Source organism: Pararge aegeria, chromosome 26 (genome assembly GCF_905163445.1).
Source record: "Pararge aegeria chromosome 26, ilParAegt1.1, whole genome shotgun sequence".
Taxonomy (NCBI): Eukaryota; Metazoa; Arthropoda; class Insecta; order Lepidoptera; family Nymphalidae; genus Pararge; species Pararge aegeria.
In genome coordinates this window covers 1,685,562-1,712,460 of record NC_053205.1, presented here as the reverse complement: position 1 = coordinate 1,712,460, position 26,899 = coordinate 1,685,562, and the positions used below count along the sequence as shown (strand labels likewise).

Below are 26,899 nucleotides of genomic sequence, written 5' to 3'. Positions count from 1 at the left end.
CGACACCCTGAAGTTAGCTATAAGGTTTGACAGTGTACACTTTCAATTGACAGAGTATTAAATACTTTTTCTGCAACGTAGAATAAGGCGAGATTTTTAATTTTAATCTTGTTACGCCAAAGGAGTGTCACTTCTAATGCGTGTACATAAGTAGACACACGTTTTTTATTTATTGGCGCCGAGTTATCCTACCTGAAAATAAAGAGATCTTACCGTTTTCATGCAAGAACATGGACGCCTGGTGCAGTTCCGCGGCGTCGCGAAACATGCGCAGATTCCTCTGCTGCATGTACTGGGTCACCTGAAGTCAAAGTCAAAGTCAAAGTCAAAGTCAAAGTCAAACATATCAATAATCACTTAAGCACAAAGATTGAACTTGTGAACACACACACATTTTTATGTATAGTGTACAACATCACATAACGTAATAAGTACATTGTGGTTAATATAATGTGAAGACCCAACGTAAGGGACCCAACGTAACGTACAGGCCGATTGGTGTAGGGGCCCTGTTTTCTGAGTCCGAGGCCGAGGTTTAGATTCCCACAGCAGGAAAATGTTTGTGCGATGAACATAAATGTTTTTCAGTGTAATCTTTATACAATCATTTGTGTATTTTATTCATTAAAAAAACGCGTGTTTACACGCGTTAGAGGGTATACTCCTTTGGCGTAACGAGATAAAAATTTAAAATCTTTTCAAAAATTTCATCTTTCGCCTCATTGTGCTTACGTTCGTTCATTTATTAATTTTAATTCTTAACAATGCTTAAAAAAATTTAAAACACTATTAAAAATTTATAAAAAAAACATCCATCGCTTGCGGGGCTTTTGAAGGCCCAAACAACCGGCGGTCAGGGCTCAGGAGTGCGGAACCTCCTCACAATACGCGCCGTTCCAAGTACTGCCTTCTGTATCCGACCCTTGATCCAACAACCAAGCGAAAGCTTCTTAAGATATTGGTCGGAGCTTTTCGCGAGAAGACCAATGATTGAAACGACGCTCGGAACAAAAACGGTCGACTCAACATTCCACATGGCGCTAATCTAATCTCGTGAGAAAAGTCCAAGTATTTAGATACCTTTTCCTTTTCAGCTTTCACCAGATTATCGTCATGTGGAATAGTAATGTCAACAATTATTGCACATTGTCTATTAGCTGTAATATACCTGTCAGTGATAATCGTTCGATCCCAGTAGAGCAATGCACTGCTATTTCAAGAACTGACGCCGGGTCGTACCTATAGTAAGGCATCTCAAAATCGACAAGGCCAAACCGAAGAGCAAGTTGTTGATGAACTATCCTGGCTACTTGATTATGTCTGTGCAAGTATTCGCCGTTAGCAAGATGAGAACACCCGGAAACTATATGCCTGAGGGACTCCCCAGGACGATGACACGCTCGAAATATGTGTGTGTTGTGATGACTTTGTCCATAATTGCACAGACAAAACCCTTGGTTTCCCCAAATAGGTCACCAAACTGTAACCAGGATACAGATGCGATTTGATCTACATCTGGTCCCGACAGGGCCTTGTAGAATCTGCCAAGCAACTTTTGACTCTTCCATACCGCCACACGATCTGAGTTGCTAAGTACATTTGGCTTGCGCCAGTTCTCTTTGCCAAGGAATAGTGGAGTAAGACCCTTATCTACTGCAACCACATCCTTACACATACCCACATTCATTTTAAGAAAATGATCTCTAAGATTGCACACCTCACGATTATGAAGGTTCTTGGCATTCAGAAGACCACGTCCTCCACACTTGCGTGGGATGTACAACCTCATTACAGAGGAACGTGGGTGATGCATACGGTAAACCGTCAACAGTTTGCGAACTTTACAGTCAAGGATGTCCAGTTAAGTTTGAGTCCACTTTAGAATGCCAAAAGTGTATATGAGTAAGGGCATGACCCAGCTATTAAAGGCACGTAAGGTACGACTTACCTATATAAAAGACTCTTCAGTACTTTTTCCTGGCGGCTAAAGAAGCGTTCCTGCACTACCTGTTTCATGTGCCCTACCTCAATACCAAGTGCTTCTGACGTTCCAAGATATTTTAATTTATTTATTATTATTATTATTATACCCTGTTAATTCTGTACACGGTTTCTCGTATTACTAAATTCTGTTTATGTATGTATGTCAGAAAAATAATTGATATTACCAGTCGTCTGTATTGGTCGTGTCGCAGTACTGGCTCTTTGAGTTCTGCTGCGAGGCCGTGCACGCATTCCTCCAGCGCGAGGTACGTTGCCGGAACCCGTTGCTCTAAAAGGGGCTCTTTGCTACCTGTTTCAAAAAAAAAAAAGTGTTTTTTATCGGCTAAATGTATTATAGTTCAAAACAACTTTCTTAATATTTCCAAAACTTTTTTTTAAGTGAAACGTTGAAGTGAAAGTTTAGAATCGTTTCAAACCGGATGCAACGGAAAAAACGACAGGTTAAGAGACACGAATACAAAAATGTGTAGGATTCAGCCGGCGAGAAAATGAGATGGAACACAAGTATTTAATGCATGTGTTTGCGCCTGCGTATTAGAAACTTTTAGTATAAGTGTGTTGATTGATGATGAATTTTTATTTGTGTCAATATTTTCATCTCATTGATAAATTAATTTTAAAATTATACCAAAAACTAAAGTTAAAAAAAAACCGCGCACGCATAGCACTACGGAGTTATATTGTATTATATACAATATAACTCCATACTTTGTGTAATAATAATTATTGAAGGGAAATTAGAACCGTTGTGATTTTAAACTCGATGTAAAGCAATGCTTCACGATCTAGAATGAGACAGATTTATAGACGACACATGTATGGGAGGGAATGCGATAGAATACATTACACATTTGTTTCGTATTTAAGTTACCAAGGACACCGAATAATATCTAGATAAAGAAACAAGCACATAAATGTATAGGACAGAGTGGGATAGAAAACATTATACATTTTTTTACCTATTCTAGTTACCATGGAAATTTAATAATAAACCTTACATTTATCCTATAGTTCTGATACTCTACATCCACCTCAATCCTTCGTTGGCTGCTTGGCTACTTTTCAGAAGTTACACTTCTGCCGTGTGTAAATAAATTGCACAGGATTTTTTTTTTTAATTATTTATTTATTTGGGACTTTTCTTAACAATAACAATGTCAGCCCCATAGTTTCCTTAACCAAAATTAAAACTTAGTACTTCTCTTATCTTAGCTTAAAAACTACCAAACCTCACATCATAAAGATTAATTTAAAATTTACACATTAAATGGTCCATCTGGTCTATTCCGAACACACTACCCCAACAAATGCACGACATCTTAGTCTATATTACAAATTTCATTATTCGATTTATAAATTTAAAATGCATATAAAAATTTTCGGAACCGACAGGATTTGAACCTGCGACTCTCTGGCAATCGTGGCCTGAGCGCTTTCAGCAATTAAGCTACGGCTCTCCTACCGTCGATGCCGAAATTAGTATATGCCTTTCACATCAGTCTTATAGCGACTGTAGCGTCATGTAGTAGGAAACGTTGCAGTTTCGATCTACTTTTTCAAAGGTCCATATAACAATGAGACACGTTTGAAACAAGTTTCATTATTCGTTTTAACAATATAATTAAATAATCAATTATCAATCTTCGCTGGAAACTTAACACTTCTCCAAATTATATCCATTGCAAGTACGTTGAGCGTTCGCGCCGGAATCTATAATTGGCGCCATCTTTTTTCTATATATTGTTTTTTTTTCACGGGATAAAGACCAAAGAAGAAACAAACTTACAGTTGTTAGGATTTTAATTTAATTAGCTTTGTATTTTAAACTTATTTGTTTGTTTTTTTTTTTATTCTTATTTTTGAACGAGAAGATGGATGGTCATCTCCGATTGGTTAACGCCGGTAGACGCACAACAGCGGGAACCAATCAAATTGATTGGATCTTGGCTGGATGGCTGTGAGTTTTGGCTGGAAAGCAGGTTTTTATTCTTGGCGGGTTGGTTCGTTCTGGCTGAAGGTCGAAGGGTGAGAGGTCGTGTAGAAATAAGTTCATGTTTTTAAACAATTACGACAGTTTTCAAAGTAAATTCATAAAGGGATAATTTTATGGTACATCTATTTGCATCTTTTCCTGGTCTCATCGCTATCTTACTGCAACTCTTATACAATTTATATTCAAACTAATATAAATAACTATATTATTGTTTTAAGTATTTAAATCCTACTTCCCTACTTAATATTATAAATGTCATTGTAAGTTTGTTTGCTACGCTTTCACGCAAAAACTACCTAACCGATCCTCATGAAACTTTGTACACATATTCTTGGAAGTGTTAGAAGTAATATAGGATACTTTTTATCCCCACATTAAGCTCGGTTCCTTTGGGAGAGGGGATGGAAGTGTTTGACGATTTTACACCATAACTCTGACAAATTACAACCGATTTAAATACTTATGTTTGTACTATAGAGGTTATAATATGTGTTTAATTTTGCCCAAACTTTGTGTAGATCTGATGAATGTGGTTTGAAATAGAGGACAGAACTCCTCAGCGGACAGCAGCAAACCCATCATTTAAGGCTTAGCGATACTGAATACTTTAAAACAAAATCAAACGCAGACGAAGACGCGGGCAACAGCTAGTAATATTATAAATGTGAAAGTGTGGATGTTTGATACTCAATCACGCAAAAACGACTGAACGGATTTGGATGAAATTTGGCATGCGTGTAGCCTTCGACATGGAAAAGAATATAGGCCACCTTTCATCCCGATTCTTTAAGTAGTTCCCTAGGGAAAATTGAAAATTGTTTACGAGCTGAGCCGCGGGCAGACATCTTTGAAATTTGATATGCATGTCCGATCTCTCAAATAGTTCTCTGTAGGATTAACAATTAAGAAAAGGTGGATATCGGCTAGGTTTTACCAATTAAACTATAAATTTAAAAAAAAATGTAGTGTAAATAAACTATGTATGTTAAAAAGAGAATTTCCTATAACATACCTGGTGGCTTAACGCTGAAGGCGACGGAATATATGATGTCGGCGAGGAGTTTGATGTTGTGTCGAGTGCTGCACGAAACCTGCGACATAAAATACAACCGTGAGCACACAGGTTCCCCCTGAAAATCGGAGCAGGGCCCTATTGTTTTCACACAGGGTCTCCCTGAAAATTTAGGCGGGGCCCTGTTTTGTAATAGGGTCTCTCGTTAATTCGAGGCAGGCCCCATTTGTTCACACAGGGTCCCCCTGAAAATCGCAGCAGGGCCCTATTCGTTAAATATAATTGTTAAAAGTTGAGCCCGTTACCATCTTAGACTTGCATCATACTGACCAAGCAGATGGTTCATCTGATGGTAAGTGGAAAACCATCGCCTGTAAACACAGCAACACTTTATGTAAAACTCTCAAGCATACATGTTTCCTCACGATGGTTCCCTTCACCGTTGAAGCAAGCGATATTTTAATTACTTAAAACGCACATAACTTAGAAAAGTTAGAGGTGCGTGCTGGGATTCGAACTACGCCCCCGCCGAAGTTCTAACCACTGTGCTAACACCGCTATAAATAAATAAATATACTACGACAATACACACATCGCCATCTAGCCCCAAAGTAAGCGTAGCTTGTGTTATGGGTACTAAGATAGCTGTTGAATATTTTTATGAATATAATACATAAATACTTATAAAATACATATAAACACCCAGACACTGATAAACATTCATGCTCATCACACAAACATTTTCCAGTTGTGGGAATCGAACCCACGGCCTTGGACTCAGAAAGCAGGGTCGCTGCAAACTGCGCCAATCGGCCGTCAAATATAAGATTTATAACATTACATCACATAACATTAAGCGTACTGGTTCGGAAAAAAAACTGACCTCAATGGAGTCCAAAACTCGCGGGAGACCAAGTTTGTCTGCGTCTGGAGCGGCCATCACTGCCCCCCGGATAAGCCTTTGCAATGCTACCGGACTCTCGCTTGAGCATACCGTGCTCTGGAATAAAATTACAGTAGATTATTCTACTAGTCTTTAGTTAGTACTTTAGTTATTTTTTAATTGACATTCCATGTTTATTATTGCATACAGTAAAATTAATGAAATTTTAGTATATTCAGCCGATTATTTTGATTATTTTGTTTTTGTTTATTCTGATGTTTTTTTTTAATTATTACATAAATTAATTTGTTTAAATTAAGATTTGCCATGTATAACTACAATATACTTTCTATACGGCGGCCATCTTGGAGCGATTTTCATCAAACATAGCTAAGAAACGTACACACACACGTACACACGCATGCACGCACGCACGCACACACGCACGCACGCAAAGGCACACACGTGAAACTTATAAAACCCTGTTACTTTTGCGTGGGCATTTTAAGACTAATATTAAGGTGAATACATACGTTGGCGACCTGATCGTAATGCGTTGCCACCATGATGACGGGTGAGCCCGGGGCGCGCGCTTGTATCGACCTGCCGGAAACACACACGCCAGTTCACTTCACTTCTGTTATAACAAGATCTGGTCGCTCGCAATCGTAGATTCGTTTTGCGGTATGGAAGCATTGGACAACGGAGTAAAATGGATCTTATTACCATTGTATTAAAGCTCAAATTTGCCTATAATTCTTTATCTAGGGCTTTTTTTTTTAATTCCACCACAAGTTAGACCTTTTTTTTTTATTTTAAATAATAAAAATCACTTAATCACACGATTATTAAATAGTGACAGAAATCATAGCTTAGTTACTATGTTTGGTTGAACCCACTGATACCTAAACTGAGTAAAAACTCGTACTATAGATATCAGTGCTCTCTCCTATATAATTATTTTTTGATTTGATTAATATATTTCATTGATTTTGAGAGCCCTTGACTGCAATCTCACCTGGTGGTAAGTGTTGATGCAGTCTAAGATAACAGCGGGTTAACCTGTTAGGCAGTATGACAATCATACCTGTAATAAGTTTCTATGCTACATCGCACCGGATCACTAAATCGCTTAGCGGCACGTCTTTGTGGGTAGGGTGGTAACTAGCCACGGCCAAAGCCTCCCACCAGATCAGACCAGAGAAAATCCCCAAATTTCCCCTGCCGGCTAACGAACCCGGGACCTCCTGTTTTGCAGTAAATGAACCACTGAGTAGAATGAATCATTAAATTTGCCTACAATCCCGAGGGTAGTTCGGGCTTTTGACAGGCCGTTTGTAAAATAAATATCTGAAGTACAGGATTTGCGACTCTAAAACGATTGCTATAAAGTTTATTTTGCTTTGACGACACATAGTTAAATATTCAAAAACAACTCCTGCGAGCAAGCAAATCGAGGTAGGCTACTGGTCACTAACAATGCATAAGTTTGAACAATGTGTTAAAACACATTAATACAGTGAGGTTAATATACAATTAATGAATTTCTTAATGAGAAGGTTGCTTGGAAATATTCGGCTCTGGTTTCATCTCCCGCAAGGTAAAATACGATTGTAATTTGTTGATTTAAAAGAGCAACTGCTGAGTTTCTTGCCGGCTTCTTCTCGGTAGAATCTGCCTTCCGAACCGGTGGTAGAGTCACTACAAACCCACAGACTTGACGTTTAAAAAGTGCTTGTAAAGTAAGCTAGGGTATTTAGTGGTAAAACTAAAAGTGGTAAAAAAAAAGCCACCTTAGCCATTGCAAGGCGCTCGCAAGGCCCTTCCTGCCATCTGGAACTTTCCATACCACCAGGTACAGAGACCGCTTCGACAGGAAGTATTGGTGCGTCGCGTAGTACCTGCGCATGGAACCGTATTACACCTTAACCTATTAATTATCTATATATATATAAATGTTATGTTGGTTTGTGTACGCTTCAAAAACTCAAAAAGTTCTGCACCGATCGAGCTGAAATTTTAGCATGATATATATCCGCATCAAGGATTGTTTTTATCTATTTTATGTATCAGTCACATATCCGCGACTGCGAAACTACAGTTTTTTTTAACGATCGATGTACCAGAGAAAAACACTCGCTGATATATACTTATAACTTATAATAATAATAATAAATGTACTACGACAATACACACATCGCCATCTAGCCCCAAAGTAAGCGTAGCTTGTGTTATGGGTACTAAGATAGCTGTTGAACATTTTTATGAATATAATACATATAAATACTTATAATATACAGATAAACACTCAGACACTGAAAAACAATCATGTTCATCACACAAACATTTTCCAGTTGTGGGAATCGAACCCACGGCCTAGGACTCAGAAAGCAGGGTCGCTGCCCACTGCGCCAGCCGTCCGTAGGTCTTTGTTTTGTTTCTCATTTCTCAACCATTCCATTAAAATGTGCCACAGCGAAGCGTGGCAGGGCACAACTAGTATTTTATAATTTTATTAGTACCTACCTGCCTACCTACTACCAATTTTAAACTTCCGATGTATCTACCTAATTATATTGAGGGAATTTTATTTATATGGAATATCTTGATTGATGTAGTAAGTAGGTGGGTGTTAATTAATTTCTGTAGATGTTACCTTTTGTCGACGGCACTGTGGTGTACGGTAAAATTCGTAAGAATTTATGATTACACCATAATAGTTTTAAGTCTACTTGTGAATTTTGGTCAATAAATTATTATTATTATTATTATTATTAGTGTTTTTATCACTCAGGATCACTCGCCAGGTCAATCCGGAGATTCCCTGAAAGTTTCGTTGAAATAGGTCCAGCCGTTTCGGAGCCTATACGAAACATACCCACACACTTTCTCTTTTATATATATATAAGAAGATAGATAAAGTTGTTTGTTATTTATTGTAAAACATTAATTATCATCATATATCGACCCATAACGGGAAGTTTTTTTAAGGGACGATAATGTACATTATAAAGTAGGTAGAAAATAATAACTGTTGTGATTGACATAAAAAAATAACAATAATTAATAGATATAAGACTGATAAAAAGGCATATACTAGGCAGAGAGTTTTATAATTGTATTATTGTTTTTACCTACACTTGGAGGAAATATCAATTTCATAAATTTAATATGCATATAAAAAATTTCGGAATTAGGCGTTTTAACCAATTAAACTACGGCTCTCCTACCGTCGATGCCGAAATTAGATTCTTCATTTTAATATGGACCTTTAGAAAAGAAGGTCTTAACTGCAATGTTTCCTACTAGACGACGCTACAGTCGCTATAAGACTGATGTAAAAGTCATATACAAATTTCGGCATCGACGGTAGGAGAGCCGTAGCTTAATTGGAGAAAGCGCTCAGGCCGCGATTGCCAGAAAGTCGCAGGTTCAAATCCTGTCGGTTCCGAAAATTTTTATATGCATTTTAAATTCATAAAATTGATAATTCCTCCAAGTGTAGGTAAAAACAATAATACAATTATAAAACTCTCTGCCTAGTATACCAGTCTTATATCTATTAATTATTGTTATTTTTTTTATGTCAATCACAACAGTTATTATTTTCTACCTACTTTATAATGTACATTATCGTCCCTTAAAAAAAAAACTTCCGGTAATGGGTCGATATATGATGATAATTAATGTTTTACAATAAATAACAAACAACTTTATCTATCTTCTTATATATATATAAAAGAGAAAGTGTGTGGGTATGTTCCGTATAGGCTCCGAAACGGCTGGACCTATTTCAACGAAACTTTCAGGGAATCTCCGGAATGACCTGGCGAGTGATCCTGTAAAGTTTGGTGACGATCGGAGCACTCCTATTTTTGAACTGTCAAACTGTCAAATACAGCTTTTATTTACTATGATGATATTCTATTGTTGGGTGTACATGGGTGTAGATAATGATCTTCACCCGCTCGAGAAGAGAATAGAAGTGAATGAATACGGAGAGAAATAAATGATTGAATATATTATGAGACTTAAATTGAAAATTTAATGATGTAAGTTTATTGTTTAAATAAAATAAAGCAAAATCTAGCCCGGCGAAGCGGCTGGGTACGCTAGTTAATAAATACAAAAAAATGATGTAGTTAAATATTAATCAAAAAAAAAAACTTTAAGGTGTCATGGACGCCCCATCCTATAAAATAAGAAAACCCTTTACGATATTTTTTAGACTCAAGATTTTTTTGAAAATAAACATTATTAATAAACTTTAAAGAAAAACCGAATTCTTCGAGTTGAAAGCTATATTACGTAACAGGTTAGTTGGTCTGTATTATAAAAGAGAGCAAGAGACAAAAAAATACGTACTCCTGTTGTCCGCCGAAGTCCCACGTCCGGAACGTGACAGGACCGCGAGCGGAGCGTTGCGGCTCGTACACCCACGCGCCGATGTCCACGCCCACCGTTGAGACTCCGCGACGCGAGGACTTGTTTCCCATACGCTTAGCCCAATGCTGTGGAAGTGGACAACGATAATACGTCAAGTCTAGTCAAAGTCAAAAATATCTTTGTTCAAGTAGGCCCATAGGTGGCACTTTTGATGCGTACATAAGAATTACACGGTAGTGAGATGATGGCGATAACCACATTCGTAAACTTAAAACTGAAGCTACGAGGGTTCCAAACGCGTCCTGGTCTAAGAACAACAAACTTAGCCGGGTGTTTTTTTTTTTACCAATAATGTCATAATTTCACAATGTCATTTAAAATTATTAAAAAAGCAACCTGGTTGGAGCAATATTTCACACCCAAGCTTTTTTATCGATTACGTAGTCCTTTATACAATAATAGGACTTTTTTACGTTTAATACATACTTTGAACTTTTTAAGAGACATCTCTAAGATGTCAATATAGTATCGAATAATGGCGATAAGGCCGCCAAATTGTATACTTTTTGTTAAATTTTTATTTATAACTAGCTGTTTCACGCGAATTCGTCTGTGTTTGATTTTGTTTTTTGACCTGGCATTAAATTTAGTTGTAGATCTAAAAAAAATTAAATTTGCTAAGCTTATTCAGTATTGCTAAGCCTTAAATGAGGGGTTTGCTACTGTCTGCTGAGGAGTTCTGTCCTCTACCTCCAACCACATTCAGATCTTCACAAAGTTTGGGCAAAATTAAACATATATTATAACCTCTATAGTACAAAAATAATTATTTAAATCGGTTATGATTTGTCTGACTTATGGTGTAAAATGGTCAAACACTTTCATCCCCTCTCCCAAAGGAACCGAGCTTAATGTCGCGATAAAAAGTATCCTATATTACTTCTAACACTTCCAAGAATATGTGTACAAAGTTTCATGAGGATCGGTTTAATAATTTTTGCGTGAAAAAGTAACAAACAAACTTACATTCACATTTATAATATTAGTAGGGTAGGGGAAAGGGAAGTATGGATTTTTCTATATTTTTATGTGGTGCACAATAAAAGTGTATTCCTTCGTTCATTCATTAAATTTTTTTATTTCCCCAGTATGAAAGCTTTCTCTCTCCCAGCAGAAAAGTTCCTACTTTTCTGCTGGGAGGAAGATAGCTTTCTACCTGCTTTTTGCACGCCAATCTGGGCAGTATGTGTGACACTTATAGACTACAGTAGACTACACAAAATAAGCAATTTATTTAACGGAAAGTGTATACAATTTTACAATAAATTACCGGATGATATCTTGGGGATGTCATTAAAAAAGTTCAAAGTTTGCATTAAGCGAAACGCAGCGAACTTATAGAGAAATCCTATTATAGTATAAAGGATTACGTGAACGACAAAAAAGCTTGGGTGTGAACAATTGCTATAACCAGGTTGCTTCTTAAATATTTTCTAATGGCAATTTGAGATGGTGATAACAAAAAGAACACCCGGCTAAGTTTGTTGTGGGCTTCTTATTAGACCAGGGCGCGTTTGGAACCCTCGTAGCTTTAGTTTTAAGTTATCGATTGTAGTTATCGCCATCACTACTCACTGCTATGTACACATTTTGTATATAATCAACGCATCAAAAGTGCCATCTATGTGCCTATTTGAATAAAGAAATATTTGACTTTGACTTTGACTTTATACAAATTTATTAACACCTATGTAAACATGTTGCATGTACCATATTGAAGAAAAATTAAAGTTGATTGACTGATTGATCGCTTATTATACAACAGTGGCATAAACTACTATTATTTCATGAGAAGAATGTTCGTTCTTGCAAACTTAAAGGGGTTCGAGACGCCAATTGTTCTTGTTTGTGAATTACAAATATAAATAAATGAATTAAAAATAAACCTCAGTCGGTTTCCTCCGGTGTTGTATGGCCGACTCTTGTCTCAGGCACTCGAGCAGACTAGTTTTACCGATACCCTGCAAAATAAACTCATAAGTTATAATACGTCGACCTCCATGGCGCATCTTTTTATTTTTTTACATATAATAAAAAAAAGATATATATATATATATATGTATATATATTACGACAACGCACACAAAGCCATCTAGCCCCAAAGTAAGATAGAAGCTTGTGTTATGGGTACTAGTATAGCTGATGAATATTTTTATGAATAATATACATAAATACTTAGAATATACATATAAACACCCAGACACTGAAAAGCATTCATTCTCATCACACAAACATTTTCCAATTGATGATGATGATTGATGATTCCATGATTTATTTGTTCATTCATTCTCCTTTAATTTGTTGTCTGACTGTTTGTTCCATAAAGCATACCTACACACAATTAAATGATTTTCTCTCTGGAACAGAACTGACTACCATCGCTTCTACTCACTCGTTTTCGTACTTTCATTCGATCACTGTTAATTCCATTCGTTCTTTTTTACTTTATCTGAAGCGGTGATAGCACAGCGTTTAAGGAGAACATCGTGAGGGAAACTGGATACCTGAGAGTTCGCCATAACGTTCTCAAAGGCGTGTGGAGTCCACCGATCCGCACTGGGCCAGCGTGGTGGCCCTAACCCCTTCTCATTGTGGGAGGAGACCCGTGCTTTAATCTGTCAGTTTGTTTGTTCCAGTCATACGCACCTGTACTCCAACAACCATGAGCTTCATCCTGGCGTACGGCTTAGCCTCCTGGAGCACGGAGCGGAGGTAGCCCACCACGTCAACACTGCGGCATCGCCCACCACGCACGACTGACCGTAACGGCTCCTGGAGGGAACACCCAACCGTGTTGAGATTCCATAGGCGAGTTAGCAGACCCATTTGTGGGGGGAGGTCGGTTATGTCTGGAATCAAACAGGTTTCATAAAACTATTAACGTTGCCAGGTGGTCTGTCCTCTGTAAGGACCAGACCTATTGCATAGAAGCAGGCGTTACTTTGCGGAATTCCATATATAATAAAAAATATGCTTATTTTGCTATACTCTGCGAAAAGCGGGAGAATCTGTACGGTGTAATTTATAATTTCTTCAATCCTTCTACTCCACACCAAACAGATCTTCCGAGCTGACCCTTTATGCACGTTTCGCTCCGAAACCGGAGCATCCTTATTATATTCATTGTAGAGTCAACATCTCCTGAGGATTCTACCGTTAAATTACACCATACAGATTCTCCTACTTTTCGCGGAGTATAGCAAATTTAGCTAAATATTCATAAGTTACGTTCTTGGATAACATGTTTTGGAGTTCGTTGCATTTTTACATGTGACATTTGATATGGACCTTCATACAACTTGAGCCGGTCGCTGTTCGCTTGTATTTGGCCGGTACAGCAATTGCGATCTATCGTGAAGCAAGTTGTCAAAATAATGGTCACATTTCCAAGAATCATCATATCAACCTATACCGGCACACTACAGGGCAGGGTTTAACGCCTTAGTCCACCACGCTGGCCCAGTGCGGATTTGTGGACACCAAATACCTTTGAGAACATTGTGTAGAACTCTCAGGCATGCGGGTTTCCTCGCGATGTTTTCCTTCACCGTTGATGCAAGTGATATTTTAGTTGCTAAAAACGCACTGAAGTTGAAAAGTTATAAGTGCGATACTCGGCTTCCCGAAAGTGAAGTCGAGTTCCTACCCACTGCCGCCTCATCTAAGCAAAGTATATTACGTAATGCTGGAAACTGAGCTGGGAAAATAAATTACGTAATGGATGTGTCCTCACCCCTGTTGCCGCTGAGGTTCAGCACGGACAGGTTGGCCAGCAGGTGGAGTGCGGGAGGGACGGCCCTCAGCAGGTTGCTTGACACGTCCAGCATCGACAACAGCGGGAACAGCAACCGAGCCTTGAGCGAGCCCCGACTGCTCTGTGACAACAAAAACAACTAACACAATAACTAATTTTATTGCACCCAATTACCTATTAATATAAATATTAGAAGCAAAAATAAACTGCTAGGCTAGGCTACACAAAATAAACTGCTAGGCTAGGCTACACAAAATAAACTGCTAGGCTAGGCTGCACAAAATTGCAAATTCATTCAAGGGCAATTGTATATTATTTTATAACAAATTACCAAATGAAATCTTTAGAGATGTCTCTCAATAAGTTCAAAGTTTATATAAAAGTTTATATAAAACGTAAGCTTACAGAGAAATCCTATTATAATATTAGGGATTACTTAAACGATAAAAAAGCTTGGCTGTGAATTGCTCTAGCTTCATAGCTTAATATAAATAAACTGTGAGATGGTGCAAAAAATAAAATACCCGGCTAAGTTTGTTGTGGGCTCTTCTTAGACCAGGGCGCGTTTGGAACCCTCGTAGCTTTAGATTTAAGTTGGCGAACGAAGTTATCACCATCCCCTTACAATTATGTAAACATATATGTATGAACGCTTCATAAGTGCCTGTGATAGGCCGACATGAATAAAGAAATTTTGAATTTGAATTTACCTAGGCATAAAAAGACACATACCTCTAATAAACTAAGAACAGATTTAATTATTTTGTAATCCGTGTCTCTCTCAATCTTCAAAGGTCTTTTCAATGACCTTGAAATTTATTTATTTTATGGTAATATGAACAGTGTACGTCGCAACTACTATCGGGTAAACTAAGCTCGGCTGCCGACGCAGTCAGAAAATGAGACAGATTACTGACGTTGAAATAGCTAAAGCTGCTGATATCGAAACTATATTTAAGCAGAAAAGAACTGTACGATCAATATATAAACTTAAATCACGCGAATCCCTCCGTAGGAAGTTAATCAAATAGGTATACTTACTGTAGATTCACAATATATTTATAATAATATAGTATTTGAAAGACAACATATTAGTCTATATAAACAAAAAGTGGATATAAACAGTCGACTTACAAGAAATGGTCATAAATTAGTGACATCTGCATTTGTGGAATTGAGTGCACGCTTTTATAATAAGATTCCTAAGGTAATTTTGGACCTACCAATGCATAAGTTTGAAGAATATGTTAAAACACATTTATTACGGCGAGGTTACTATACAATTGATGAATTTCTTAATGACAAGGTTGCTTGGAAGCATCCGGCTCCGCTTTCAGCTCTCACAAGAAAGAAAAATGAATGTTGATGTTGGAAAAGAGCAACTGCTGCGTTTCTTGCCGGCTGGAGAATCTGCCTTCCGAACCGGTGGTAGAGTCACTACAAACAGACATACTTGACGTTTCAAAAGTGTTTATATTAGGCCTACTTGAAATAAATGAATTTCGTATTTTAATTTGAATTTGTAACCTAAACTGTTGCGTGTTAGGTAAACTTAATCTTTTGTTACAGTTTGCTGCATTTTTGCTTGGTTCTACCAGGTACCCTTGTTTATATAAAACTTATCTGTGGAAACATGTTATTACTTTAAAGTCAACAATTTTTTTAACTATTTAGTAATTACAACTGTCGGTTTTCCAATTAAAGAAAAATAAATAAATAAATAAAAAATGCCCGTTTTCACGAACCATTTTATTCCGATGTTCAAGTTCTTATTCCTATCCTAAAATTGAGCAAATCTTGTAATAAGGCTACTGCTCTAAGTTTCTGCATTCCTAGTACTTTTGTTTAAGCTCGTACATAGTATGCTTGGATCTAAGGAGATGCCTAGTCGTGCATTTTCACCAATAGTTATGACCTAAGGTTGGTGAAACTTTTTTTTTCTATGGACTTCGCCTAAATAATTAGGTTTTCGATTTAGGCGCTGCCTAAGTTGACTAGCCTAGTGAGTTATAGAATTGCGGAAAGAACCGGTGGGGTATAAAAAAAAAAAAAAAAATTCAAAATTCATTTATTTCAAGTAGGCCTAATATAAGCACTTTTGAAACGTCAAGTCTGTCTGTTTGTAGTGATTCTACCACCGGTTCGGAAGGCAGATTCTACCGAGAAGAAGCCGGCAAGAAACTCAGCAGATGCTCTTTTCCAACATCAACAATTTACATTTTGCATTTTAACATTCATTTTTCTATCTTGTGAGAGCTGAAAGCGGAGCCGGAAGCTTCCAAGCAACCTTGACATTAAAAAATTCATCAATTGTATAGTAACCTCGCTGTAATAAGTGTGTTTTAACAAATTCTTTAAACTTGTGCAATGGCAGGTCCAAAATCACCTTAGGAATCATATTATAAAAGCGTATACTCAATCCCACAAATGATCCCTGTACCTTTCGCAGACGATATGCAAATGACACTAATTTATGACCATTTCTTGTAAGTCGACTGTTTATGTCCACTTTTTGTTTATAAATACTAATATGTTGTCTTACAAATACTATATTGTTGTAAATATATTGTGAAGAAACAGTAAGTATGTCTATTTCTTTAAACTTCTCACGGAGGGATTCGCGTGATTTAAGTTTATATATTGACCGTACAGCTCTTTTCTGCGTAAATATATAAATTTCTGCTATATGAGTAAAGTGGTCAATCTTACGTTACGACCTTTAGTTAACCGCGGGGGACTCCGCGTAGGACAGTTAGTGTCTAATACAACGTGTAACTTGTTGAAGGGTGCATATGGAATCACCCTGTAAAAATATTAAATCAAACGAAGCATATATATTTTTCCATACAAACTAATTCAAAACACTTTAAGTGTTTACTCATGACAACCCTATTGATGATAAAAGACCGACACGCGCATAGTACCTACGCTACGCGACGCTTACGTCATAAAGTGACAGGAGTCACTTGATTTTACTTTTGCATGTGATGTTAAGGCTGCATCTAATTTATTTCAGTAAAAACTATGGCAGTGGTTTACTCAAAAAACTATGACGGTAACGTTTCGGTTTCACAGATAAGTCTCAGACAGTAAATAATGTACCTATAAAACCTGTGAAGTATTATTTTGGTTTTCATTTACACGTTGTAAATTTGTATTTATTTAAAATATCTCGTAAGAAAATAAAAACTTTAAATTCACCCATTCGTCGTCGTTTTCATCGTTGCTTGGCTCGCTGGCCGGCATGAGGCCGTCATCGTCCGTGGTGAGCTGTATGCGAGACAGCATATTGTTTGCTAGTATCTGAAACAATGTCATAAAACTGAGTTTAATCTGTCTTGCTCTGCCGAGAGCGCATTTTGTGGAACAGTAAACACGCGAGAGAGAGACGTAGAGTAGCGTAAAGGCGAGAGCAAGAGAGAGGAGAGAGATAGACAGACACAACGGCATATTCTTGGGTAGCAACTGAAACAATACCATACGTTTAGTTTCACGTAAGTTGCTCTGCTGAGTGCGTCTTTACTGGAATAAACACGCAAAAGAGAGAGAGGGAGAGACAGAGAGTAGCGAGAAGGAGATTGCCGAAGTGCACTTCTAACCGCAGATGTCTTCTAGATGAGCATCATGTGCACTTTTATTCAGCTAAGAGTGATAATTTATTAGTACAATATACAAGGAGAAGAGTAAAAAAAAGAGAGACAGAGGTAGAGGTAGAGAAGAAGCATTAGAGTGAAATAGATAGAGGCACGCAGCTTAAGTAGGAACAGAAGAAAATCACCAAAGTGTGCAATCCTTCCAGCAGTTGTTGTCTTCTACGTAGAAGCCTAAGGAATTTGATCTAGTAATAGAGAATTTATTGTAACAATAAACGCGCGAGAGAGAGCACATGAGAGAGAGAGAGAGAAAGAAAAATAGCTATAAGAGATAGAGAAGGAACACATCAGAACGCAATCCTTCCAGCCACAGTTGTCTTCTACCATTTATCGTGGGCAGATTAACGAGCACATTGACACGCACGGAGGGGGAGAAAAATATAGAGAGATACCGAGATAAAGAGAGATCAAGATAGTGAAAGAGATAAAATTACACAAACAAAGATTTTTGCTTGTATTTATGTATAGTGTATTTTTTAAGTCTGTGATGTAGTATTTATAATATTGTTCTTCTTTAATTATTTGGTTTCTTATAGTATTTTATGTGTTTTCTTAAGGCCGTTATTGCGTGATACAACCTAATAAAAATAAAAGGAACTCACCAAAAAGACGGAGATAGAGATAGAGAAAGATAAAACGAGTGAAAGAGAAGAAGAAGAAGAAACACTTTATTGCACGTATAACATACAGGAAAAGAAACAGTAAGGAGTATACAGTACACAATGTAGACATGCAAAGGCGGCCTTATTGCTGCAAGCAATCTCTGACAGGCAACCTTTGTAAATAGGACTTACAGCAAGAGAACGGGATAGTGCCAAGAGTGTTGTTAGATATACATAAATACCAAAATGTAAAGATACAAATACATATATAATTTGAATAAATATACGTAAAAAAAAAAAAAAGCGGGTACGCTACATTTCTAGGAGAAGTTTCAATAAAATTAACGAAAAAATGTTCTACGAAGATCTACACGCTATACCGTGGGACAATATAATGTTTATGGAGAATATTAACGAGATGGTGGAACAGTTCAACAAATCGTTACTAGGGTTGTTTGACAAACATGCACCAACCACGTACGTTAAAGATAATGAGAATCCGCACCCTTGGATAACGGAGAACATCAAACTAATGATGAACTTAAGAGATGAAGCGTTAAAAAGAGCACATAAATACAACGTAAATTCAAACTGGGTATACTATCGGAATCTTAAGAATCTCACCAATGCTAGCATCAAAAGGGAGCAGTCAGCCTATTTTACGTTTTACGTAAATAATAATGCCAAAAACTCAGGTAAAATGTGGTATCACTTTAAAAAAAATTCACCGTTCGGCAACAAAAACATCTCTAATATACCAGAACACTTGAAGGATCCGAACAGAATAAACAATAATTTCTTAACATTGCCTAGTAGCCCTACCGTGCCTTCAGAGACATTAAATACATTTGTACAAAATAGGTGCTCGGATAGCGTTTTTTCCTTACAATTTTGCTCTCAAGAGGAAGTTAGGAAGGCAATTAAGGGTATCACAACCAATTCAGCGGGCCAAGATGATATTTCGATAGATATGATCAAATTATCGCTTCCACGGACCTTACCAGTAATCACGTTTATTATAAATACATCCATCTCAGAAAAAAAATTCCCTGATTCCTGGAAACTTGCAAAGGTCATACCGTTGCCAAAAAACGCTAGTGCTGAAAATTTCTCGGACCTAAGACCGATAAGTATACTTCCAGCTATGGCTAAGATCATAGAAAAGCTGATTTGTTGCCAACTGTCTACGTTTCTGGAAGCACATAACCTACTCCCGGCGGTACAATCCGGCTTTAGGAAGGCTCATGGAACGGCAACTGCGCTAGCAGCGGTCACAGATGACATTCTTTCGGCATCAGACAGAGGAGAAGGTACCATTCTCGTGCTGCTGGATTTTTCTAGAGCGTTCGATTGCATTGATGTGGAACTCATGTTGGCGAAACTGCACTATTACGGGGTGGATTCAAAGGCATGTGCGTGGTTTAGGTCATTCCTAATCAACAGAAGACAATTCGTAGCTATTGACGCTAACAGTATAGAACCACTCATATCGCAGGTAAAAACTGTCCCACGCGGTACACCACAGGGATCGAGTCTAAGTCCCTTATTATTTATAATTTACACCGCAGATATACTACAAAGTATCAAATATTGCAGTGCACATCTCTACGCAGACGATACACAATTATACTATCATTTTAATCCCAAATCCACAAAAGACGCGGTGGAATTAGTCAAGCGGGACCTAGAGTCCGTTGCAAAATGGTCCGAGGACAATATGCTAGTTCTTAATGCGAAAAAGACTAAGTATATGATTCTGGGTAACAAACATCAAAGGGCAATGATACAGGGGAGGAACCCGTTGATTTCGTTGAATGGTGAAGTTTTAGAACGCGTCGCTGTTGCAAAAAACCTAGGTCTCTACATAGACGAAGATTTATTTTTTTTATTTTTTAATTACTTTTATTTACCAACTTGTTTAATTTAAGTTTGCGTTAGTTTTAGTTTTATTGGCTCTCTTTTACAGTTTATTTGGATTTTTTTTTTTTTTTTCTCTTTTATTTAAATTTCTTTCTTAAATTTACTCGGGCGTCGCGGTTGTTTGCTCAGTCGGATACTGGTGCAGACTGAAAATCAGCGCTGAGCATTGTTGCTAATGCACAGCATAAGGCTGAGTTTGCGGCCATTTGCCATATTGTTAATATTAATGGATGATTCTTTTAGTTATTAATCTTGTATTAGCAATAGTGTATGGCAATAAAGGATTTTTATTATTATTATTATTAATATATAAAATATACATGATATATAAATAGAAAATATACATAATATATATAAATATATAACAAACATAATACAACAATATAGACAAAGATACACAGCTGAAACATAGATAGAAGGAACTCACCAAAGTGCGTAAGCCTTCTAACCGCAGATGTCTTCTGGCAGGACAGGCCGCGCTAAGAAGTTGCGAACGCACCGACCCGCTAGAACGCGGTCGGCCGCGAGCGCATTTGTTAGGGCAGTAGCACGCGAGCGGGTCACCTTCCGTTGAACCGAAGTTCTCTACCTGGTAAAGAGAAATTTTGGTTAAAGGCATTCGAATATCGTATCATGAAGCTTGGCTTACCTTCTCTCCACCATTTTTAATTTTCCTCAATAGTGGCCACGCGTCAAACTTGGATATTCAATACGTAAAGATTTAGCGTAAAATAAATCAATAGCGAGTATACTACGACAATACACACACCGCCATCTAGCCCCAAAGTAAGCGTAGCTTGTGTTATGGGTACTGAGATAACTGTTTAATATAATACACATAAATACTTATAATATACAGATAAACACCCAGACACTGAAAAATAATCATGTTCATTACACAAACACTTTCCAGTTGTGAGAATCGAACCCACGGCGTTGGACTCAGAAAGCAGGGTCGCTGCCCACTGCGCCAGTCGGCTGTCGAATAATGGGGAGTCAAAATAATAGTTGCATAAATAAAACATACCTGGGGCAGACTGGGCCAGCAGGTGATTTCGTTGTGACTCAGATCCAGCTGGCGGAGACTGGTGGGGTATGACGTCACAAACGACATCGATCTGCGGGAGTGCGTTGATCAATATTTTAACGAAGCGATGATAACTTATCTGTTAGAACTTCGGGAGTTCGAAGCCCAGCATCTTTGTATTTTCTAAGTTATGTGCGTTTCAATCCCCGACGCAAAAACGTGTGTGTGTGTGTGTGTGTGTGTGTGTGTGTGTGTCTGACTGTGGCATCGTATTTACCGAACGGCAGTGGCGTGCACTTCATACATGCGCCAAAGCAACGATTTTCATGAAATTTAGTATATAGGGGTTTTCGGGGGCGATAAATCGATCTAGCTAGATTTGATGCATACGAAGTTATATATCTATATATATATATATATATATATATAAATATATATATATATATAACTATATAAATGAATTGCTGTTCGTTAGTCTTACTAAAACTCGAGAACGGCTGGACCGATTTGGCCAATTTAGATTTTCAAATATTTGTTTCGAAGTCTAGGGCAGGTTTGTGTGCGTGTGTATGTCACTGAACTCCTAGACGGCTGAACCGATTTGAATGAATTTTTCGGTATGCGTTTGGGTGGCACCCTGGATGGTTTAGATTCACAAATCAGCCCGACAGATGGCGCTAGGGTCAGCTATTATATTATAATCCTTTGGTACGTGTGTTTGTCACCAAACTACTCCAAAACATGTGGACGGCTTTTGATATAATCTTGTGTTTATATTCCAATGTATTCCTGGATGGTTTGAGAACAAAACTGGACCCGGTAGGTGGCGCTGCTTTACCGGGCAAGACGACGTCTGCTGAATCTACTAGTATTATATATATTTATTTCAGTAATGATTTATTTATTTTATGGGTATATTTCTGTATATGTTTTCTTCACTATTGGCCGCCTATGAAGCGATAAGGCCGCCAAATTGTATACGTTGTTTTGTTATACTTTTGTTTTTTTTATGTACTTTTTGTGGTGTGCAATAAAAGTTTATTTATTCATTCATCGTGGATATTATATATTTTTTCACAACTCCCTCAAAGTGAAAGCGGTTGACTTGTGGAATAAGTTACAGTACCTTCGCAAGGATTTTCAACTCTAAATCGAGTGTCATTAGGTCCATTTCACTTTGACGATACAGAACTAATCTAATACTAAGGTTACTTCCTGAGCTAAACTGTTACCTGAGACTGTTATACGCCATGTTGAGTCGCGTTAGAGCTGGTGCCCGACACGCTAAAGGAGCGGGCACGCACGAAAATTGATTGTGGGCGAGGTTGAGCGACGTCAGGCAACTGCCGCCGGTGGTGCCAGCGCCCGCCACGCCAACCGGGGAAGGCGCGCGGGCACCACGCCAAGCGTGCGCTCGCCGTGCGTCTGACCATCTGGATATACAAAAATTAAATTTATTTATTATTTCTTAATGTACAACCTGCTTGGAATTGTTGGTTGTTTTAATCTCTCACAAGATCGAAAAATGAATGTTAAAATGTAAAATGTAAATTGTTGATGTTGGAAAAGAGCAACTGCTGAGTTTCTTGCCGGCTTCTTCTCGGTAGAATCTGCCTGAAAAACATTCTTTTTTTTTTTGTCTTTTGTCAAACAGGAGAGGGGATGAAAGATCCCCTCTCCTAAAGGATTGAAGCTTAATTTCGGGATAAAAAGTATCCTATATTACTTCTAACACTTCCAAGAATATGTGAACAAAGTTTCATGTGGATCGGTTAAGTAGTTTCTGCGTGAAAGCGTAACAAACAAACTTACATTGACATTTATAATATTAGCAGGGATAGGGATGGAACACCGAGAGGCAGGCAACCTTGTGACGATGTTCCAAACTCTGAATAGGTTATTAATGATATAGTTTTCTCACACAGCGTTTCCCGCCCTGTTGGCTAGTGTGGGAACATCTTCGCCGTCTTCCGGGGATGACTCGCTCACTTCGATAGATGGACTTCGCGAGGACGACTTCTGTAAGTAGATAATCGTTATAATAATTTATGACGACCGACTGGCGCAGTGGGCAGCGACCCTGCTTTCTGAGCCCAAGGCCGTGGGTTCGATTCCCATTACTGGACAATATTTGTGTGATAAACGTGAATGTTTTGCAGTGTGTGAGTGTTCATATATATATTATAAGTATTTGACAGCCGATTGGCGCAGTGGGCAGCGACCCTGCTTTCTGAGCCCAAGGCCGTGGGTTCGATTCCCACTACTGGACAATATTTGTGTGATAAACGTGAATGTTTTTCAGTGTGTAGGTGTTCATATATATATTATAAGTATTTGACAGCCGATTGGCGCAGTGGGCAGCTACCCTGCTTTCTGAGTCCAAGGCCGTGGGTTCGATTCCCACAACTGGCAAATGTTTGTGTGATTAACATGAATGTTTTTTTATCTGTATTTTATAAGTATTAATGTATACTATTTATAAAATTATTCATCAGTCACTTAGTACCCATAACACAAGCTACGTTTACTTTGGGGCTAGATGGCGGTGTGTGTAGTGTCGTAGTATATTTATTTATTTATATTTATTTATTTATTTATGTACAAGTTATTAAACTAAGAAAAATACTACCACAATACACATATAATATACAGATAAACACCCAGACACTGTGTGGTGTGTGTGTGTGTGTGTGGTGTGTGTGTGTGTGTGTGTGTGTGTGTGTGTGTGTGTGTGTGTACGAGTCTGTCTGTTGCATGTAGCTTCCGCACGGTTGCACCGATTTCGATTTTATATTTTCTTAAGTTAAGTTGTATTAGTCGGGAGCGTTTTTATCATGTTTGATGAATATCGTTACATTATGACAACTGCCACAAAATGGCGGCGTACATACATATTTTTTCACAACTCAATCTATATAATCAAATGCAAGCGCTTGACTAGTAGAAAACTAGATATTATTTCAATTATTTAGTGTCGGAGGTTTTTCGTTTTTTTTTTTTTTTTTTAAGTAGCCATTTGGCCTGGTTGGGGGCTTTGGCCGTGGCTAGTTACCACCCTATACGACTACTATACTCCCTAACAGGTTATCCCGCTACCATCTTACACTGCATCACTTAACACCAGGTGAGATTGCAGTCAAGGGCTAACTTGTAGTGGAATACAAAAAAAAAATGTATAATGTTTTCTATCTCACTCTGTCCCATATATTGATGTGTTTGTTTCTTTACCTAGATAATACTCGGTTTCCTTGGTAACTTAAATAGGAAAAATAAGTTAATTAAACGAAAGCGACGTTGCATGTTTGCGCATCACGGTTGCCGGGCATGCAACGTCGCAAAGCGAAAACGTAACGAGGTCATTCATCAGTAGATTTTACTCCTCACATTTTTCTCATACCGGGCGCCTTATATATGAAAATCGATTCCCAAGGAGTAAACTCCAAAAAATTACTAATTTATTTTATATATACTTACGGATTGATCGAATGAGAAGGGTGGAGAGGTGATAGACGGTGATGCGTTCGGTGATGATTCTGACGGTGATGAAGCCAGCTGACTCTCCGTCATACCCTGGAACGAATTATATATTACACTAGCTTTAAATTGATGTATTGTAATTGCGATTTCCCGTCTCTCATGTATTATTGACATTCTGGAGATGTCTCTTAAAAAGTTCGAAGTTTATATTAAACGTAAACGTATAGTCTTATTATAGTATTAAGGACTACGTAATGGATAAAAAAGCTTAAGTGTGAATTATTGCTCTAACCAGGTTGCTCTTCTAATAATTTAAAATGACATTGTGAGATGGTGATAACAAAAAAAAAAACACCCTGCTAAGTTTGTTGTGGGCTTCTTCTTAGACCAGGACGCGTTTGGATCCCTCTTAGCTTTAGTTTTAAGTTTACGAATGTGGTTATCGCCATCATCTCACTACCGTGTAATTCTTATGTACGCATCAAAAGTGCCACCTGTGGGCCTACTTGAATAAAGATATTTTTGACTTTGACTTTGATTGTGTACTGTCGTTAAGGTTACCTGGCAGAGATCACTTTTAGTGATAAGGTCGCCTTTTGCTTTTATTTTTTTTAAGTATATTTTTAATTTCTCCTTTCAAAGTCAAAGTCAAAGTCAAATATTTCTTTATTCAAATAGGCACATAGTTGGCACTTTTGGTGCGTTGATAATATACAAAATGTGTACATAGCAGTGAGTAGTGATGGCGATAACTATATTCGTAAACTTAAAAGCTAAAGCTACGAGGGTTCCAATAGCGCCCTGGTCTAAGAAGAAGCCCACAACAAACTTAGCCGGGTGTTCTTTTTGTTATCACCATCTCACATTGTCATTAGAAAATATTTACTACGCAATATAGATGTTTAAATAAAAAAAAATAGCTGCCACCCGCACAAAGTTCGGGACGCAGCGCATTGCTACTTAGTCCAAACTTTCCCAATAAATCAGCTACGTAGGGTTAAGTTTTTTTTCACCCAGGCAACCGCACCATTCAGACCTTCAGAGAAATAGTTCAAACAAAGTAAAGTAAATAAAGTAAGTAAAGTAAATATTGCGCCAAAACTTTCGGTTTGGGGTCACGTGACTGCAATGACGTCACGAGTCTATAAATATATTTAAAACTGATAGTAAACTGAAGGTTTGCGCGTTTGAAGCTGGTTTTAGGGCTTATTTTAGAAATGTTCTAAAATGTTTGAAGTTCGTTCCGAGAATCCGAGAGACCCTAATTAGTCGCACATTTGCGCACGCAATAAGATACTTTAAGTATGTAGTAGTAAAGTTCTTTGTGACCATTGCAATAACACATTGTTTACAGCCTCATGATGTCACAAGACTGCAAACTGAGAGCCGAGCAATCAATAGCGTTTATAATCTAGTGACATCATTGTTCAGTCATTGTTAAATGAAATAATATTACTTAACATTAATCTTTAAGGAAAAGTGATATTTTTGATACAGGCAAACAGCCAGTTACCAGTGTAGAAGTGCAAAATAAGACAGACTCAATACCAGTACTGACCTCGTCACCAGTGGGCAACTCCCTCAGATGGTTCAGCGCAGCGTTCAAGTCCCTGAGAGCAGGCGCTCGCCACATCTGATGCGGTAGAGTACGAAGCTTGTTGTTCGACACGTCCAAGCTTGTTAGAGACGGCAGAGAGAATAACTCCGGTGGCAGTTCTTCCAGACGATTATCCTGTAACGAAAGAAACAGCTGTTTAATCGAGGAGCTGGAAGATGATCTGTTAGATAAAGCAACAAGCTGATCGTGCTCGCTCGTTTCATAATCTGTGAGCTAGGCTACCTTCCAAACACCCTGTACCCTTTAATATAAGAATTGCAATCACGGATTCGTTTTGTAGTATCAAAACACCTTGCTCACTCGTTTCACAATTTGTGAATTAGGCTACCTTCCAAACACCTTTTAATATAAGTTTTGCAATCATGGATTCGTTTTGTAGTATCAAAACACTGCTCGCTCGTTTCACAATTTGTGAGTTAGGCTACCTTCCAAACACCCTGTACCCTTTAATATATGTTTTGCATTCATGGATTCGTTTTTTAGTATCAAAACACTGAATTGGTTTACTAC

General features: G+C 37.8%; 1 protein-coding gene across 1 annotated transcript in view; it reads right to left on the bottom strand.

Annotated features, from left to right (window-relative positions):
- LOC120635117 (leucine-rich repeat serine/threonine-protein kinase 1) overlaps positions 1-26,899 on the bottom strand; it is a 109,317-nt gene that overhangs the window by 38,441 nt on the left and 43,977 nt on the right. The window contains exons 15-31 of the mRNA XM_039906039.1: positions 26,330-26,503; positions 24,769-24,864; positions 23,216-23,313; positions 22,527-22,727; positions 21,295-21,385; positions 20,695-20,856; positions 17,294-17,395; positions 14,072-14,213; positions 12,985-13,187; positions 12,225-12,299; positions 10,258-10,403; positions 7,686-7,793; positions 6,426-6,495; positions 5,893-6,009; positions 5,010-5,088; positions 2,169-2,293; positions 214-301 (exon numbers count right to left, since the gene is read on the bottom strand). Of these exons, the coding sequence (XP_039761973.1) occupies positions 214-301; positions 2,169-2,293; positions 5,010-5,088; positions 5,893-6,009; positions 6,426-6,495; positions 7,686-7,793; positions 10,258-10,403; positions 12,225-12,299; positions 12,985-13,187; positions 14,072-14,213; positions 17,294-17,395; positions 20,695-20,856; positions 21,295-21,385; positions 22,527-22,727; positions 23,216-23,313; positions 24,769-24,864; positions 26,330-26,503 (2,077 nt within the window). The remainder of the gene's footprint in view (positions 1-213; positions 302-2,168; positions 2,294-5,009; positions 5,089-5,892; positions 6,010-6,425; positions 6,496-7,685; positions 7,794-10,257; positions 10,404-12,224; positions 12,300-12,984; positions 13,188-14,071; positions 14,214-17,293; positions 17,396-20,694; positions 20,857-21,294; positions 21,386-22,526; positions 22,728-23,215; positions 23,314-24,768; positions 24,865-26,329; positions 26,504-26,899) is intronic.